This window comes from Tupaia chinensis, unplaced genomic scaffold (assembly GCF_000334495.1).
Source record: "Tupaia chinensis unplaced genomic scaffold, TupChi_1.0 Scaffold138619_1, whole genome shotgun sequence".
Taxonomy (NCBI): domain Eukaryota; kingdom Metazoa; phylum Chordata; class Mammalia; order Scandentia; family Tupaiidae; genus Tupaia; species Tupaia belangeri.
Genome location: NW_006198512.1, coordinates 870,590 through 889,407, shown reverse-complemented (window position 1 = coordinate 889,407; position 18,818 = coordinate 870,590). Strand labels below are relative to the sequence as shown.

The window sequence follows — 18,818 nt, the reverse complement described above, 5'->3', positions numbered from 1 at the left end:
TGCCCACGAGGATTCCAGGGAAAGCACCCCTCCCCCACCCCTGCGGGGAGGGCGGGCAGGCATCGGACTCTGCCCTCTATGTCAAAGGAGCCGAGGCGGCCACCTGTGTGTGCACTGTGGGTTAATTACAGTCCCCTGGGCCTTGAAGGAGAACGGCTGCCCTAGGAGGTGTGGACTTTGTCAGAAGGCCACGTCCAGCCCAAAGGCCTTGGGGACACAGTACAACCTGTTCTGCAGCTGGACCATGGGCACTTCAGGGTGTGTGAGTTGACCCGCCCTTCCCTGGACCGCTGATGAAATGGCTTTCCCTGGCAAACTCAGGCCCTCGTGGCTGCTGGGACTGCAGTTTGGAGAATGGCTCAAGGGGGACCAGCAGTTAGCATAATGGTTATGTTGCTGGACTCCCACGTAGTCGACTGCGGTTCGAGTCCTAGATCCAGTGGCTTAAACTCACGCCGGGGGCATGTGTATGTGTGCTCAAGATCCTGAGAGGAGAACGGGGGAGAAGGTGCTGCGGCGTGGCCATCCTCCCTGGGGGGTGATTTCTTGCTTTCTGTCTCTCTGTCTCTCTCTTTCTGGCGAGCGGACGTGTCCCATAGCAAAAACCTCTCCAAAAAAATATAAAAAAAAAGAAAAGAATGACTCAAGGGCTGCCCTCCCAGGGCCACGGCGAAGCCAGGCCTACATAATGGCCGACAGCAGAGGCCCTGACACGAGGCAGCAGCCGAATCCCACAGCCGAGGGTGATGGCTGTGGGGCCGGCTTGGGTGTTCTGTTCATCGTGACCTGCAGCCAAGTGTCCCTTTGCTAAGAACAAAAGTGCCAAGGGGTACAGCACTGACTACAGGCCAGTGAGAGGATCGAGGCTCACTGCTGACAGGCAGGAATTTCCTTCTTTTGGTTTGGCTCCCACCATAGGGCACATGCGCTCACCAGAGAGAGACAGAGAGGGGGAAAGTGAGAAACATCCACCACGGGGGATGACCATGCTGTAGTCCCTTCCCCCTCCATTCTTGTCCTGGGACTGGGGGCATGCACCCAGTATGATCTTCAAGCCACCAGGTCCAGTACTCAAACCATGGATGACCATTTGGAATCCAGATGCTTTAACCACTATGCCACTCACTGGTCATGAAAACTCATTTTTGTAAAAAGCAAAGGTAAAGGAGATGTGAACTCCAGACCTAGAGGCCACCTGAGGCGTAGCCCACCCTGTGCCCACCTAGGGAGCTCTGGAGGGGCTCACCACTCCTCTGTGATCCGGGTCTGCAGCTCGGGCAGCAGGAACTGCCGGTGGAAGCGGTAGATGGAAGAGATGTTGGAGAAGATGCCCGTGGTGACTTCCGGAGGGATCCCTGCTTCTGTCAATCTGGTGCGGAAAACCTGGGCACAGAGAAGCCCACACGATGGCCACCGCACGTTGCCCACTGCAGACAGTCAGGACAGTGCGTCTGCCGCAGGCAGGCTGCTCACCAGTGCTGCGGCACTGTGTGTTTTCCTAATGAGCTTCAGGGCCACTGTCCTCCCCTCTCATGAAGTTGGTTCAGACAACTACTCTTACTGCAAGCTTTCTTGTCGCTAAGGATTATGGGTGAGGCAGGGCCCCAAGGACAGGGGCAGGACATATTTCCTCATTCACCTCTCAAGGGCGCTAGCGTGCCCAGATTTCCTCCTCTACCTTATGAGATGCAAACAGAAGCAACACACCCTGTGAAACCCGGTTTCCCCTGGTGCTTTATTTCCTGGGTGTGTAAGGTCCGTGTGGACAGGGATGCATGGCACCCACACTTCAATCATGCAGCCATTTACATGCTCAAACTAGGCAACTGCTGAGAGGAAATGTCCCAAAGGGTGACCAGACAGAACCTTTGCTCCAGGGCCACACACTCTGCAGGCAGAAAACAAGTTTAGACCAGGCTTACGTTTGCCCGAGTGCTAGTATGTGAGCCATCTGCACACTGCCTATAACGCCCAGCCAGTGCTGGGAGGTAGAGCGTTGGTTTGCCTATGAAACGCCCACTAAAATCCTGGAAGTGGACAAAGGCAGGCCCCCAGCAATGTAGGCTACCTGGTCCAGCAGGTGCAGCCGCCTCACGTAGGCCTCTTCAGTGTGCAGGAGCTCCTGGGCAGTGTGGAGCAGCTTCTGGGAGTCAGAGCTCTGTGGAGAGAAGACACAGGCTCATCTGGGGAAGGCGAGCCTGGAGAGCAGCAGCTCACTGAGCCCCTGCTGTGGGCTGGACGGCCAGGGGCCACAGAAGGCAGAAGACAGTGGGACAGGATGTGGTGCTCAGCTCCCATTGGCGGCATTTCTAGGCAGGTTTCTGGGAAAGCATGACCATGTCTGCTGATCCCCCCCAAAGCCCCTGCAGCCCTGAGGGGGCTCCACCCTCCCAGAGCTGCCCACGGAGCAACTGCAGTGGCCACATCTAAAAGCCTTCAAGTCATGTCACCAAGACGGACCAGGAAGTGGTAGACCCTCTTCCCCCAGCAGACACTGTTAGTAACAACGTATAGACCGGACACCAGCTGAGAAGCTATGGCACCCAAGCCAGTGGAAAACCCAGAGGAGGTCCCAGCAAAACATGAAGAAAACTTGATGGCGTTGGCAACCCTGACAAAAGCAGGGCCATTTATAAGCCAGAGAAACTCATTTCTCATAGCTCCAGTGGCTTGAGTCAGAGTCTTGCAAAGAAAGGCTCAGTAGTGCCTCCATGATGGTGCCCTGAACGATGTACCCTCACGTGGTGGGACGGATGCAAGGAACAGAAGAGCCAGGAGGGACGAACACTGTGTCCTCGCATGGAGGAAGAGCCCGAGACAATACATCCCTTTCTCCCTCTCTCCCATGAAGGCTCCTTACATTTCTCCTCAAGGTCCTACCACTTCATGCTAACTCACTGGGGATTAAGTCCTGGCACAAAAGTTTTGGAGGACACTTCAGACCCTGGCAGGCCCCTCTGCTCCTCCCCCTACAGCACCAGGACACTCCTGCAGGGCAGAACCATGGGTTCAACACTCTGGCTTGCCTGGGGCTGCCTGAGTCTCTCTCTCCCCAACTAGAGAGCTGATGAGACAAGGCCAGAGTTAGACAGCCCCTGAAAATAAGACCGGCAGCACCTCAGCCCTTCCATTCTGCAGGAGAAGTCAAGGGAGCAGGACACCAGAGGAGGTGCCGGGGTCCCAGACCTCCTGCTGTTGATTGGCATGGATGTTCTCCTGCGTGAGGCAGCCTGCAAAGACTGGGAGGAGTGGTTTTTGTTTGTCTGATTTGGTTTTTTCAAATGTCGAAATCTCAGCAGAGAAAAACTTTCTACAAGGCATGCAAAAACAAAACAAAAGAAAGAACAGAAAAACAGGCCCAATAAAGGAACAAAATAAAGCCCCAAAACTGATCCTGAAGAAACTAACTGTAAACTGTTGGAGACAAAGTTCTAAACAGACATCGTGAAGGTGCTCTGCAAGCTGAACAGGAATCCAGACAGAGAGCTCCGGGATCAAGAGGGCGGCCCCAGAGCACACGGTGTGAGTAGACTGACACCCATGGGCTCTCGGGTCGTGTCTCATCCTTGCCGGCAAAGCCTGGGCGTAGAATGTAGTGTGGATGCCCTGTTGGGCCCCACACACTTCTTTCTCTCTCTCTCATGGAAGAAATACATAATTTTTTTTTTTAAAAAAAGGAAATATGATACAGCAGCAGAATGAGAGTATCAGCAGACAAAAACTACAAAAGAGAATGAAACAGACATTCTGGAGCTGGAAAGTAACTGAGCTGAGAAATTCATAAAAGTGTCCGACAGCAGACTTGATCAGGCAGAAGAAAGACTCGGTGAACTCGAAGAGAGGTCGTGTGAAATCATACAGTCAGGGGAGCAAAAACGAGGCAGAAAAGCAAAGCAGAAAGAGCTGACAGTACTTATTAGACATCGTCTAGCAGACCGCCTGCACACAGGACTCCCACGGGAGAAAGAAGGGGAAAGGGGAACGCGTGTATGTGAAGAAATAATGACTAAAAATTCCCAAATTTGAGGAAAGACCTGGACACACAAATTCAAGAAGCTCAAAGAACTCCAAGTAGGACAAATGAAAAGAGCAGCACACAGAGACGTGTTGTCTTGAAACTCTCTGAAGTCAAAGTCAAAGAAAACAGTGAAGGCAGCAAGAGAAAAGCAGCTTGCTCTTCCAAGGGTGCTTCCAGAGTATCAGAGGGCTTCTCAGGGAAAACTTCGCAGGCCAGAAGGGAGTGGGACGATGTGCTCAAAGTGCTGAAAGAAGAAAATCAACGACCAAGATACTGTATCTATCAAAACCGTCCTTCATAACAGACACAAAAATGGAAAATTATCTGCTGAGGATAATGTGCATGGTAATAGCTCCGACGGGACCAACATTCAGTGTGTAGTGTACTCATGCTGGAAAAATCATTCTGTATGCCGTAAAGATGTGCAGTGATTGAATGTAAAAAAATGAAGAAAGGAAGGAAAAACAACTGTCTTTCAAAAATTCAGGAGAAATTCAGACTTTTCCAATAAGCAAAAGTTGAGGGAGCTCATCACCATTGGACATGCTCTACAAAAAATGTAAAGGGAGTCCTTTACGGTGAGACTAGATGATGTGAAAGCCACATCATGATATAGGCTCTTTAGTAAAGAGGACTGTGAGGGGACTTCAGAAACATTCATGAGCCGCCGCGCACCCTGGACGGGGGCCGCCGCCCGGGGCTCATGCCCCTGCGCACAGCCGCGCACCGTCAAACGGCCGGCCCCCCTCCTGGGGGCCTCATGCGCCCCGGCGTTCAGCTGCCTCTCCAGGGCCGGCATGTGGCCTTTGGATCAGCAAGCTGAAGCGGAAAACAAGGATTGAGAACTTGCAACTGTAAGCAACAGAAAGAATCTCGAGCTGTCTTAAACTAGTTGAGAAACATATTATATAGAAGGACTTCCTCTGACTATGGACAGTGAGAAGATGATGGTTACCAGCCCTACATTGCCTCAGGGAAGAATAGGAACTACTCTACCATTCTCCAGGAAGCCAGATACCCGAGGATAGCTCACGCTGTAGAGCCCCACGGCACCATTCCTACAATGGCGGATCCGCACGAGACCCACCCTTGATCCAACATTGAATGGAATCTATGATCCCTATTGTTGAAAACTTTAAACTTGTGGCCCTTCTCCCTTTACTTGCAGGTATCACATTTTCAATGGTTCCCCTGGAAGACAACTGTATATAGCAGAGATAGTGTAATGCTCAGGGAATGGGTTTTAGGTAATAAAAAATTAAAAAAAAAAAAAAAAGTTGCAGGAGGAAAAAAAAAAGGCACATTGATGAATGCAGCGAGCTGTATGGGCACAGTTGGGTATTACTTTATAGTATGTTCATTCTACTCACCGGGGTTTATGCCTAGGGTCAGACTAGGATACATGTGTAGGTTTGTGTCAGCTGTGCTAGGTAATGGATTTATTTAGACTAATTAAGTTCATTGGCAGAACAATTGAATGGGGGGGAGGAAGGGATGGAGGGCAACCATGGATGCCAGGGGAAAAGGGGGGGGAAGGTGGGACATAGCAGAGGGTGGGGGATGGGGAATCAGGGATGGCAAGACAAAGGGCAAGGTATGCAGGACGTAAGAATTGGAAAATTATTTGCTGAGAACATATATGTGGATGTACTTGATTGAGACAATGCACAGTGTATTTTGGATGGAAAATTCGTTGGGATGGTGTAAAGTGAATAAATAAATAAATAAATAAATAAATAAAAAAGAAAGCAAGCATAGATACCAGAGACAATGTGGGAGGAGAGTGGGAGATGGCAGAGGGTAAGAGATAGGGAATCAAGGACGAGGGAAAAAGAAAAAGAAAAAAAAGAAAAACATTAGGAAATAAGAAATGGAAAATTATTTGTTGATGATAACATGTATGCTGATGTGCTTGATTGAACCAATATACAGCGTAATCTGGATGGAAAATCTCATTTTGCATGTTGTAATGATGTACAGTGAATGAATGTAAATAAATAAATTTAAATTAAAAAAGAACATTCATGAAAAAAAGAATTTAAAAATAAAAAAACATTTTTCACGGCAAGTTTCATCAAGTTCAAGACACTTTCGTAAGCAATGAAACCAGCCATTTTGTCCTGGGAATTTAATTATGTCAACACAGTCTTTTTCACATTAACTGAAGAAAAATGGGTGCCCTCAAAGATGTTTTTTGTTTGTTTTTTAAATTACTTATTCAATTTTATTTATTTATTCATTTATTTTTCAATTTACCAGAGACAGGGACCAGCAGTTAGTGTAATGGCTATGTCACTGGACTCCCATGTAGGTGACTGCGGTTCGAGTCCTGGACCCGGTAGCTTAAACTCACACCGGGTGCATGTGCATGTGTACCTAAGATCCCGGGAGGAGAATAGAGGAGAAGGGATTGCGGCGTGGCCATCTCCCCTGAGAGGTGATTTATCGCTTTCTCTCTCTCTCTCTCTCTCTCTGTCTGTCTTTCTAGCGAGTGCACGTGCCCTATAGCAAAAACCTCTCCCCCCCCCCAAAAAAAAGTGGTGTAATGAAAAAAAAAATTTACGAGAGAGAGAAGAGCAAAAGTGGGAAAGCAAGTCACCGGGTCCAGGACTCAAACCACAGTCAACCATGTGGGAATGTCCAGGGCCTTAACCACCATGCCACCTGCTGGTCCCCTCAAAGATTTTTTTAAAAAAGAATTATTTTATTTAACTTTATTTATTTATTTTAATTTGACCAGGGAGAGACAGAGTGAACGAGAGAGAGAGAGAGAGAGAGAGTGAGAAAGCAAGCCTCCAGGTCCGGGACTCGAATTGTGGTCAGCCATGTGGGAGTCCAGCGTCCTTAACCACCACGCCACCTGCTGGCCCCTCAAAGATGTTTTTAAGATTAGGAAACAAGAAGAAATCAGAAGGAACCAGATCAGGACTGAAAGGTGAATGCCTGCTGAATTCCCATTGAAACACTTGCCCTTGTTTGGTGAGAGGATGAAGCAAGAAAACGTCTTGGAGAAGGACTCTGGTGAAGCTTTCCCAGACGTTTTCCTGCTAAAACTTTGGATAACTTTCTCAGGATACTCTCATAATAAGCAGATGTCATCAGTCTTTGGCCCTCCAGAAAGTGAACAAACCAAATGGTTGAGCACCTTAAAAAAAGTTGCTATGGCCTTTGTTCTTGACCCATCTGCTTGGCTTTGACTGGAATGCTTCTACCCCTCGGTAGCCACTGCTTTGACTGTGTTTTGTGTTCAGGATAGTACTGGCAAAGCCATGTGTATCTGTGACAATTCTTCAAAGAAACGCTTCTGGATCTGGATCCTACTCATTGCAAATGTCCATGGGATGGTCTGGGCATGGTTTGGCACCCACTGAGCTCAACGTTGATTTTTCTACCATAATTGTACAAGCTGGAAAATCAAGATGCCCGTGGTGTTGGCTATTGTTTCTGGTGTTAATCATCGGTCCTCTTCAATTAGATCATGAACAAGGGTCATTTTTCCCTCTCAGATTGATACAGATGACCTGCCACTGTTGACATCATCTTCACCATCATCTCGTCCCTTCTTAAATGAAGTCATCCATTTGTGAACTGCTAATTTCTTTAAGGTGTCCCCACAAGCCTTTTGTAAAGCATCAGTGGTGTCACCATGCTTCCACCCATGCTTCCTCATCAATTTGAAGTCTGTTCTTGCTTCGATTTGAGCGGAATCATGTTGCTCTGATAGGGGCTCTTTTCAAATTCATGTCTTATCCTTCTTAGAGCCTCAAACTTGATGCGGTTCGGTGTGTTGTAACAAGTAGCACAAGTTTATGATGGTGCAAAACGTTTTTAAATCCATGCAGTGTTTTCGTAATACTCATTTTCCATAAACTTTCTGAAAACCCCTTGTAAAATGATAAAAGGGCTAAGTCACTAAGAAGATATAATTATTATAAATATCTATGCACCTAACCCCCGAAATCTGAAGTATATGAAGCAAACTTGGGCAGAAGTGAAGGGACAAAGAGACAGCAACAAAACAATAAGAAGAGACTGCAGTACCCCACTTTTGGGACCAGCAGGAGGCGTAATGGCTATGTCACTGGATTCCCATGTCGCTTTCTGGAGAGCGCATGCGCCCTATAGCAAAAACCTCTCCAAAAAAAAAAAAACCAAAAAAACACTTTTGATAATGAATGGAACAACATTATAGACAACTGAACCTGACAGGCAAATTTAGAACACTACCCCACGATAGGATAACATCCGTTCCTCTCAAATGTGCATGGAACATTCTCCAGGATAGATCACATGCTAGGCATAAATCAAGTCTTAACGCATTGAGAAGATTAAAGTGGTATCAAGTATCTTCTCCAGTAGGATGAAACTAATTGGTAATACAGTAAAATCGCCAGAGAGATCCAGCCCGGCGGTGCAGCTGGTTGCTTATTGAACTGCGATGCTGAAAGCCACGTGGCCACCACCTAGTCGGATCACTGGCCGACAACTTAAAACACACTGGGCATGCACATGCCCAGTAGCCTGACAAGCAGGAGGGCTGGGGAAGGAGATCGCAGCATGATGAAATTCTGCCAACCGTCTCTCTCTCTCCCTTTACCTCTTGTGCACACAGACGCTATCATGAACAAAAATAAACTTAAAAAAATTATACTTAGAAAAAAATCCACAGATATTTGCCAATGAAGGAACACAGTACCTAGGGCCAGCATAGTGATTAAGGTACCGAACTGCCATGTAGCCGACTGTGGTTCAAGTACCAGACCCGATGGCTTGAACTCACACTGGGCCTGTGTGCATACATGCCCAAAATCGCAAGAGGCGAATGGAGAAGGGATTGTGGCATGGCCATCCTTCCTGGGGGGGGGGGCTTCTCCCTTTCTGTCTCTCTGTCTCACTCTGTGTCTCCGGTGAGCACATGCACCCTATAGCAGAAAAAAATCTTGGGACCAGCAGGTAGCATAATGGTTAGCGTATTAGACCCCCCCCACACACGGCCAACTGACATTTGAGTCCCAGACCCAATGACTTGAAACTCACACCAGGTGTGTATGAGCGTGTGCCCCAACTCCAGAGAGGAGAATGAAGAAGGGATTGTGGCATGACCATCCCCCTGGGGGGTGATTTCTCACTTTGTCTCTCTCTGTCTCTTTGCCGAGCACACACATCCTATACTAAAAATCTCATTTTAAAAAAAAAAAAAAAACTCTCAAAACAAAACAAAAACACAGTACCAAACAGCCAATGGGTAAAAGGCAAAACCACATAGGAAATTAGAAAATATTGGGTCGTTGGGAAAGTCATGACGCATTTTGCAAAGAAAAACAGAAAAATACCCGTGACTTTCTCAACGACCTAACACAATGAAATGAAATCACAACATACTTACAGAAAGTAGCAGAAACTGTGGTGGGGAAGTTTATAGCTTTGAATACATACATTAAAAAAAAAATGACCTTCTTTCATGTGAGTCAACAACCAGACTTCACACATCCAGAAAGTTAGAAAAAGAAGAGCAAACTAAACCCAAAGCTAGCAAAAGGAAGGAAATAATAACGATCAGATCAGAGATAAAGGAAATAGAGGAGAGAAAACAACAGAAAAAATCAACGAAATGAAACTAACGACAATTCTTCAGTTAGACTAACAAAAACAGACAGAAAACTCAAATAACTAAAGGTAGAACTGAAAGGGGACATTACAACAGATGCCACAGAAATAAAAGGCTGTAGGAGACCACTGGGAACAGATGTATGCCAACAAATCGGATAACCTAGGGAAAATGGATAAAGTCCACACACAAAGACTGAACCACGGAGAAGCGGAAAATCTGAACAGACCTATAACTAGGAAGGACACTGAGAGGGACGGGAATCAAAAACCTCCAACAAAGAAAAGCCCAAGAGCAGATGGCTTGACGAGTGAATTCTATTAAACACTTAAAAAATAATTAACACCCATCTTCCTGAAACTCTGCTAAAAAGGATTGAAGAGGAAGGTGCCTTTCAAGCTCATTGTATGAGGCCAGCTGTGCACTGCTTGACCGAGGGACCCCGACCCCTACCCACTGTGTGATTCCAGGCCCAGGAGGTGTGCTGTGAAATATGATTCCAACCATCCCCCGGTGCCTCTCCTTGATGACTCTGCAGTACTGTTCTGCCCCCCAGTGCAGAGCCCACCTGCCAACTGGACATGAGTGTACACCTCTGTCACTCTCCCACACCCCCACGCCCCTGCCATTTCACATCCCTCATTTCACCTGTTGATGGAGACAAAGGGTCCCATCTCTGGCCCTGCACCTGGCCTCAAGGACCAGCTGTGTGGTGAGCTGCATTCTAGCCAGGCCCCAGGTAGAGAAGATGAGCTAGCCCATCCCCATCAGTGACAGAAGCACTGGAGGTTTCAGGCCTTCAGAAGGAAACTCTGGCCAAGTCATATCTGGAACCCAAGTGGGTGGGGCCTGGGGTCTGCGTTTGGCCCACAGAGGCAGCCAGTTCCGTCCTGGCTGGAGCTCGCCTGGGAGGGTGGCAAGGTCAGCTGGGCCTTGCTGACCTTGCAGGGCCAGCCCCTGCTACGGCTGACCAGTTCCTAGAGAGCAAACGGCTTGAATGACTCGTTGCCCTCACACCATTCATACTGAAAGCAGCAGCCACACCGCCACACTGCAGCCACTGGCTACCTGTCCTCACCACCCAGGGCCAGGGCCAGAGCTAGACAGCCAGGGAGCAGCTGACCCAGGGCCCACTGAGCACACAGCGAGCCAGCCCCACACCTGCACTCCCTGCCCCAACTATTTCTTGCTGTGGCCCCACTGACAGCTCCTGCCGCAGTCCTGCACCCCTGTACCTGCCCAGACCCCTGTGTCTTCACTGGGCCCCGTGGCACAGTGTCCCCCACCCTCGGCATTGTGAATACTGAACTGTCTATCCAGCACCATCACTTTCCGGCGCATCGGCCCAGCTCTACCCAAGCATGAGGCTTGCATCAGCACAGCCCCTGCTTCTCCCCACCCCGCCGGCTCACCCCAGTCCAGGCACCTCCGCCCTGTACCCACCAACGCCACCTGCACTGGCCACACACATACTCGCCCAGAGCCAGCAGGCCTGATGCAGCCAAATGCCTCGTGGGACGCAGTCGCTCAGTAGAGTTCCCACAAATCCGCGATCTCCCCAAGCCCGGTCCCAACACACCTGGGCCTGCAACTCATAAAGACAACACGTCTGTCCCTCAGAGGACCATAGTCCATGGCTCCCGGCTCCCCAGCTCTCTGGGTCCATGCCACAGTGACGGGAGACTGCCATGCTCTGCGGGTGGCCCTGGAGGTGTCACACCTGTGCCTCAGTGTCTGCACCTGTGACGTGGGCAAGGCGCACTGCCTTCCCACGGGAGTTCTGCCAGGCTCTTGGTGAGCAAAGGGAAATTGCAGGGGTGCCGCCACCAGTGAGATGACCACCACACCCTCCTGGACTCGGGGATGAGCCACCCACAGATGCAGAGCCTAAGCCCAGTGCCTACACTGGCAGGTGCCCTCCTGGCAGATCCCACCCCAGGAACCTGATGGCTGAGAACAGGGTGCAGCGATGCCTGCTTGCACACATCGAACCCCTTCCTCGGAACTGGGAAGGGGAGACCTACCTTGGCCAAGTCAGTGTCCTTCTCGACCCTCGGGGGGCTGTTCTCGGGGTCAGGCTCCTCACCCACATCGCTGTCGGCCTCCTCCCGGGGGGCGTCTTGCCGGGCTTGGTTGTCTGGGCCTGTCTCAGGGTGCAGCCCCGGCACAGTGGGGCTCAGGCCCGCCTCGCCACCCTCCTCGCAGGGGAAGTTCTCGCCGACCAAGCTGGAGGACGGGCTGTCGATCCCGCTGTCCCGGTTGGGGATCTTGGTGCCTCCACTTAGCTCCCCCGCGGGGCTGGGCTCAGGGGGCGTATTGCCTGCCACAGCCAGGCTGCCAGTGCCCTCACCATGGGCACTGGGCCCAACAGGGAGCGCCCGGAGCTTCTCCAGTGAGGGGCTGCCAGCACTCATGCCTGGTGTCCCCAAGGTGGCAGTAGGTTCTTGGGGAGTTGAGGACCCCCTGCCTGACTCCATCATCAAAGCGAAGTTCACCAGGCACCGCTGGAGGCTGCCGGGGGCTTCTGTCAGGGAGAAACAAGCTGGTCTCAGTGTCATCCGGGAGTGGACGAGCCCCTAGGCAGCACCCCTCAGAGACAGTCGGCCCAGAAGAGGCCGGCCTGGGCTGTGAGGGAGATGTGGACATCCAGGCAGCTTCCACTGGATCCTACCCAGACAGGCTTCTGGGCAAGGGCAAGTGTTTGATTTTAAAATTGAGTTTTGCGGGAACCAGCAGTTAGCGTAATGGCTATGTCGCTGGACTCCCACGTAGTCGACCGCGGTTCGTGTCCCGGACCCGGTGGCTTAAAACTCACGCCGGGCGCATGTGCGTGCGTGCGTGCCCAAGATCCCGAGAGGAGAATGGAGGAGAAGGGATTGCGGCGTGACCATCCCCCCTGGGGGGTGATTTCTCGCTTTCTGTCTCTATGTCTGTCTCTGTCTGTCTGGCGAGCGCACGCGCCCTACAGTGAAAATCTCTCCAAAAAAAAAAAAATTGAGTTTTGCGCCAGCCAGTGGCATGCTGATTATGTGGCTGAATCCCACATAGCCGAGATCACGGTTCAAATCCCGGACCTGGTGGTTTGAAAAACATACTGGAAGCGTGTGCATGCATTCTCCAAATCCTAAGAGGAGAATGGAGAAGAAGGGATTGTGGCCAGCCCCTGTGGGGGGTGATTTCTCACTTTCCATCTCTGTCTCTCTGCCTCTCTCCAGTGAGCACACACGCCCTACAGCAAACTAAAATAAAATTAAATTAAATAACTAAAAATAAAAATAAGTTTCTTCTACAGAAGAATGCAAAGTAACCCTGTGGTCGGAGGCGACCTGCTGCTCAATTCAAAATAGACACCCAAAGGCCGACGGCGACCGCCAGTGCGCCACAGCGTCTGTGAGTGGCCTCACGTCCGAGGTGCTTTCAGTGCTGAGCTTCCCCGAGGGAAGGCTGCTGTCACACCGCCTCCTCCCCTCGCGCACTGTGGCCGGCCAGGCAGTGAGAAAAGGCCTCCTCACGCCAAGGCCTGATGCCCCTAGCCACGTCTCCCTCAGGGAGGGCTGGCTGGGAGAGGAGTCTTACCAAGGACAGGGTCTGCCTCTGAATCTGTCCCGTCCTGTGCCCGGAAGCTTCCTGAAACTTGCACCCTGGCCTCTCCTGGAACCGTAGTGGGAGGGAGAGGTAGGCTCGAGTGTCATTCCTAAGTGCTCAGACAACTACCTGGCATCTCTGAGTAAGTCAAAGGTGAAGTTGGGGCAGAGTTCATCCCCTTGAGCCCGTGATGCGTCTGCAGTGGTATGAGGGCCTTGAGTGACTGTCCTTTGTCCGCCCTACCTGATCGATGTCAGCCTCTCCAGTGAGGGCCCTGTGGGTGCCAATCCACGGAGTGGGCGCGGGCTCCCTCTGGTGTCTGGGGTCGGCAGATGGTGCCTGGGGGGTTCCTTGAAAATCTCTTTCTCGTCCAGCAGGTTTGACGTGGGTCTATTTAGGAGGCACTGAAAAACATAGGAGGAGAATGAAAACCACTGTCTCCAACTGGCGTTTGGGGGAGCCAGAAGCCCCAGTTCCACAAGGAGCGGCAGAGAAGGGCACTTCCATGTCACCACCCAATGCAGGGGACGAAGAGGCAGGGCACGGACGTCTGTGGGGAGCCCCCAGGCCAACACACAGCCCCAGAAGGGCAGGGCCTGAACCAGTGGCCATACCCCCTTGAGGGGCAGTGTCTTGGCTTGGCTTGAAACTCTGGGGCCAGAACCAAGCTTGTCCCTGGCCACACAGCACCCATAGCCAGAAAGGAAGGGTCGCCTAGAAGGTACAGGCGTGTCCTGGTGACAAGAGAGCCCAAGAGCACCCACGCCGCTCCCCAGCCCATTCCCACCCTTCCCAGATGCATGCACTCACAGCTTCCTCCTACACACACTCACGGCTTCCTCCCGCACGCACGCCGACATGCCGGCCCCTGCATGCCCAGATATCTGGGAGGCAACTTCACGCGCTTCCTTCCTCGCTCGCTCATCGGTGAAGGCACTTGGCACGCTCCCATGCACACGACGGTGAGTGCCCAGGCCTGCCCTGTGCTGTGCAGGGACGGTCAGGCTCCGGAGGCTCCCTGGGGCCGGGAGAGCCAGCCAGTGCCCGGGCGGAGCTCCTCCCCACACGCACAGCCTCCTGGGTGCTCACTGTCTTGAGGTAAAGCTACTTTTGAGTGGACCTTTCTCAAAGTGACTCCAAAATCACTTCAAGTGGACTCTTGTCATTGGCCACTGCCACATTCTTAACGAGCTTAATGGGGAGAAGTACTACGATTTCTAAACAGCAAGTACACGTTTTGCTGCATTCCTCTCATAGCACGGGCGGTAAACTCGGGTTTCCAGGAGTCAGACACAGCACAGATAACACGTCCACGGGGCGAGCGTGCCTTCCCCATGTGCGCGGAGGCAGCTGTCTGCAGGGCAGAGCCCGGTTCCTCCATCCGGGAAACTGGGCCTATGGCCACGCCGGAGGAGCAGAAACCAGACAGACTCTCCCCGAAACCATGAAGAAGGAGCATGTGAGGCCGCTGGGAAGGAGCCAGACACGGACCGTGACCCCTGAGAGATGGGACACACAAGGTCGCTGGCCCCTTGTCCCGGCCCACTGCCTGGAGACATTACGAGCATGAGCAAAGGGGGCCCAGTGGCGTCTCCCTACTGAGCAGAGAAGGCAGAGCCAGGGTCCTGGGAGACCACAGAGGCCAGGGTTCACAGGAGAGAGTCCTGGAGAGGAGACTGCGCTGACAGAACCCGGGAGCCACAGGGAGCCTCTTGGGGACTGTCCAGCATGTGCTCAGAAGAAAACCACAAGAGGGTGGAGGAAGAACCATCCGCAAGGCCCAGAGGGAGTGACTCCGATACTGCACAGGGAACACAGCCGGCCGGAAAGCCCCCAGGCTCGTGGACATCACTCGGGAGGTCTTGCCTCGATGCTGGGGATAGCAGGCCCACAGGGATGGCTGTTCTGGTCCCACACAGCGCTTATTAGCAAGTCTCAGGAGGAAGGCCCAAGTGTCTGCCACTTAACTGCGCCTCTGAACAGTCAAGCATACTCGGAGGAATACAGAACATCCAGTGAAGCAAAAACCACGCTGTCTGGCAATCAATCAAAAGTGGGGACTGCACAACCCAGAAGGGAAGTCCAGTCAGCTGACCCGGACCTAAAGCCGGCACAGATGTTGGAATTAGTGGGAGCGATGCTAAGACAACAGCCATGCCTATATTCCACTATGCCTGAAAGCTGGGTAGAGATCAGAAGACCTAACAAGCCCCACGTGTGTGCCAGCAGGTAGCCTGGACGTTAAGGCAGCTGGATCTCATGTGGCCACCACACAGTTCGAGTCCCAGACCCACTGGCTTGAAAAACACTCAGGGTATGTGTGCATACCCAAAATCCCAAGAGGAGAATGAAGGGACTATGGCATAGCCATCTCCCCTGGGTACTGTCTTCTCACTTTCCCTCCTGGGCCGGCCACTCTGCAGGGTTCAGGCCTGCCCACTTGTGGCTGCTGTGTGCTTTCACACGTGTGCACACATACAACCCATATACAGGGATAGTGCTGTGCACTTTCTCTTGGTTGCTCATTCACAACCTGCTCACACTTGGGCCTGCTCACACCTGGGCTGGCTCTTACCTACAGGCTGCTTACATCTGTGGCTGCTCATACCTAGGGCCTGCTCACACATAGGCCTGAACACACCTGCAGGCTACTCACACCTGTGGCCTGCTTACACCTGGGCCTGCTCATACCTGGGCCTGCTCACACCCATGCTGTCTCACTCCTGCAGCCTGTTCGCTCCTGCAGCCTGTTTACATCTAGGGCCTGCACCTACCTGAGGTCTGCCCACACTTAAGGCCTGCTCACACCTGGAGACTGCACACACCTGTGGTCTGCTCACACCCATGGCCTACAGGTGACATTCATGAACACGGCTCACACCTTTCAAAGTTCCTTCTGTTGCTGAAAACGGTGGGAGTTCTCTTTAGAAAGCTTAGAAATCCTGGAAAGCGAACAGGAAATAATAAGGACGTGTGCCCTTGTGCCCAATGTGACTGCGGCAGGCGGCAGGTCACATGGAGGCCGGCTCTCCCGTGCGGCAGCGTCTCTCAGGGCAGGCCCCTGCTCCAACTCACACCTCCTTCAGTCCGTGCGTCCTCAAGACGCTTCTCCCCAAAGGGGGTAAATCAGGTCTTAGGTACTTGTGCCCACACTCACAACTCTGCCCCAGGCTCCCATCTCTGCCCCGTGCTCACTTGTGTGCACACGCTCACCTGTGTGCCCACGCTCACCTGTGTGCCCCACGCTCGCCTGTGTGCCCACGCTCACCTGTGTGCCCATGTTCACCTGTGTGCCCACATTCACCTGTGTGTGCCCACGCTTACCTGTGTGCCCCATGCTCACATTTCCGTCCCACGCTCACCTGTGCCCAACGCTCACCTGTGTGCCCACGCTGTGTGCCCATGCTCACCTGCGTGCCCCATGCTCACCTGTGTGCCCTGCGCTCACCTGTGTGCCCCATGCTCACATCTCCGCCCCTCGCTCACATCTCCACCCCACGCTCACCTGTGTGCCCATGCTCACCTCTGTGCCCCACACTCCACTCACCTGTGTGCCCCACGCTCACCTGTGTGCCTGCGCTGTGTGCCCGTGCTCACCTGCGTGCCCCACGCTCACCTGTGTGCGCTGCGCTCACCTGTGTGCCCACGCCCACCTCTGTGCCCCACGCTCACCTGTGTGCCCCACGCTCACCTTTCCACCCTGCGCTCACCTCTCCACCCCACACTCACATTTGTATGCCATGCTCACAGCAGCTTTAATCACAAAACTGATAGGTCCCAAGGAGTCCATCACAGATGAACACACACACACAGAACGAGTGGTCCGTCCATCAAACAGAATAGTTTTTCCATCTAATCATTTATTTCTTCCATGGGAGAGAGACACACAGACACCCAAGCAGAGTCTCTGTGCTATGGTTCACTCCCAGCCTCGACCAGCCCAGATCACGGGCACTCAGCATGCACGGGAGGCCCTGGGCTGTGAACCCAGGACCATCCTATGCTGGTGCAGCATCACAGAGCAGTTCACTACTGCTGCACCACCAGCTGGCCCCACACAGTGGGATATCATCCAGCCTTGAAAAGGAAAGAGGTTGAGCCAGCAGGTGGCATGGAGGTTAAGGCACTGGATCCCACATAGCTAGTTGCACGGTTCGAGTCCCAGACCTGGCATCTAAAGAATCATGCCAGGGGCTTGGCATGTGTATCCTAAATCCCAATAGGAGACTAGAAGAAAAGGGACTGTGGTGTGGCCATTGCCCTTGAGGGTGATTTCTCACTTTCCCTCTCTCTCTCTGTCTTTCTGTCTCTCTGGTGAACGTACACTCTATGGCAAAAATAAAAAAGGGAAAGACATCCTGACAGATGCCACAACAACGCTGGTGACGTTACATGAGTGAGATTAGCTGGTCACACAAGGACAAGTGCTTGTGATCCACGTAGATGAGGTGCCCAGTGACACATTCACAGAGATGCAGGGAGGACTCGAGCTCACTGGGGTAATGGGGGAGGGGAGGGAGAGCTGCTGCTGAGCAGGGACAGTCCCTCCGGGGAGATGGGGAGATGGGGATGCTGTGGCTGTGTGGTGGTGACAGTGCGCGTGGTGGAGACATGGTTGGAGATGGTGTGTGTGTGGTGGTGATGGTGTGCATGGTGGTGACGGTGCACATGGTGGTGATGATATGCATGGTGGTGATGGCGCACATGGTGGTGATAGTATGCATGGTGGTGACAGTGCGCATGGTAGTGATGGTGTGCGTGGTGGTGATGGCGTGGTGGTGACGATGGTGTGTGTTGGTGACAATGCATGTGGTGGAGACGGTGCGTGTGGTGGTGACGGTGCATGTGGTAGATACGGTATGTGTAGTGGCGACTGTGTGCAGTGGAGACTGTGTGGTGGAGGTGACGGTGCGTGTGGTGATGATGGTGTGTGTTGGTGACAATGTGCATGGTGATGACAGTATGTGTGGTGATGATGGTGTGTGTGATGGAGACAGTGCACTTGGTGGTGACGGTGTGTGTTGGTGACAATGCACGTGGTGATGATGCTGTGTGTGGTGGTGATGATGTCCATAGTGGAAACGTGTGTGGTGGAGATGGTGCACATGGTGATGACAGTGTAGGTGGTGGAGACAGTGAACATGGTGATGACGGTGTATATGGTGGAGACAGTGCGCATGGTGGTGATAGTGTGTGTGGTGGAGGTGACAGTGTGTGTGGTGGTGACGGTGGTGACGGTGCATGTGGTGGAGATGGTGCACGTGGTGATGACGGTGTGTCTGGTGGAGACGGTGTATGTGGTAGAGGTGATGGTGTGTGGTGGTGACAGTGTGTGTGGTGGAGGTGACGGTGATGGTGTGTGGTGGTGACGGTGCGTGTGGTGGAGGTGACGGTGTCTGTGGTGGAGACGGTGTGTGTGGTGGTAACAGTGTGTGTGGTGGTGATGGTGTTTGTGGTGGAGATGGTGTGTATGGAGGTGAAGGTATGTGTGGTGGTGACAGTATATGTGGAGGTGATGGTGTGTGTGGTGGAGACGGTGTGTGGTGGAGGTAATGGTGTGTGGTGGAGGTGACGGTATGTGTGGTGGTGACGGTATATGTGGGGGGG

At 52.3% G+C, this 18,818-nt stretch overlaps 1 protein-coding gene across 7 annotated transcripts in view; it reads right to left on the bottom strand.

Moving 5' to 3' along the window:
- Positions 1-18,818, bottom strand: part of FGD3 (FYVE, RhoGEF and PH domain containing 3) — a 79,685-nt gene that overhangs the window by 26,943 nt on the left and 33,924 nt on the right. For 5 of the 7 annotated variants that reach the window (XM_006161463.3, XM_006161467.3, XM_027765528.1 and 2 more), the window contains exons 2-5: positions 13,455-13,615; positions 11,651-12,150; positions 2,069-2,158; positions 1,247-1,383 (exon numbers count right to left, since the gene is read on the bottom strand). In XM_006161463.3, coding sequence (XP_006161525.1) covers positions 1,247-1,383; positions 2,069-2,158; positions 11,651-12,106 — 683 coding nt within the window. In that variant the 5' untranslated portion in view covers positions 12,107-12,150; positions 13,455-13,615. Of the gene's footprint in view, positions 1-1,246; positions 1,384-2,068; positions 2,159-11,650; positions 12,151-13,454; positions 13,616-14,021; positions 14,188-18,818 lie in introns of those variants that run through there. The other 2 variants (XM_006161464.3, XM_006161465.3) reach the window with 2 other exon arrangements.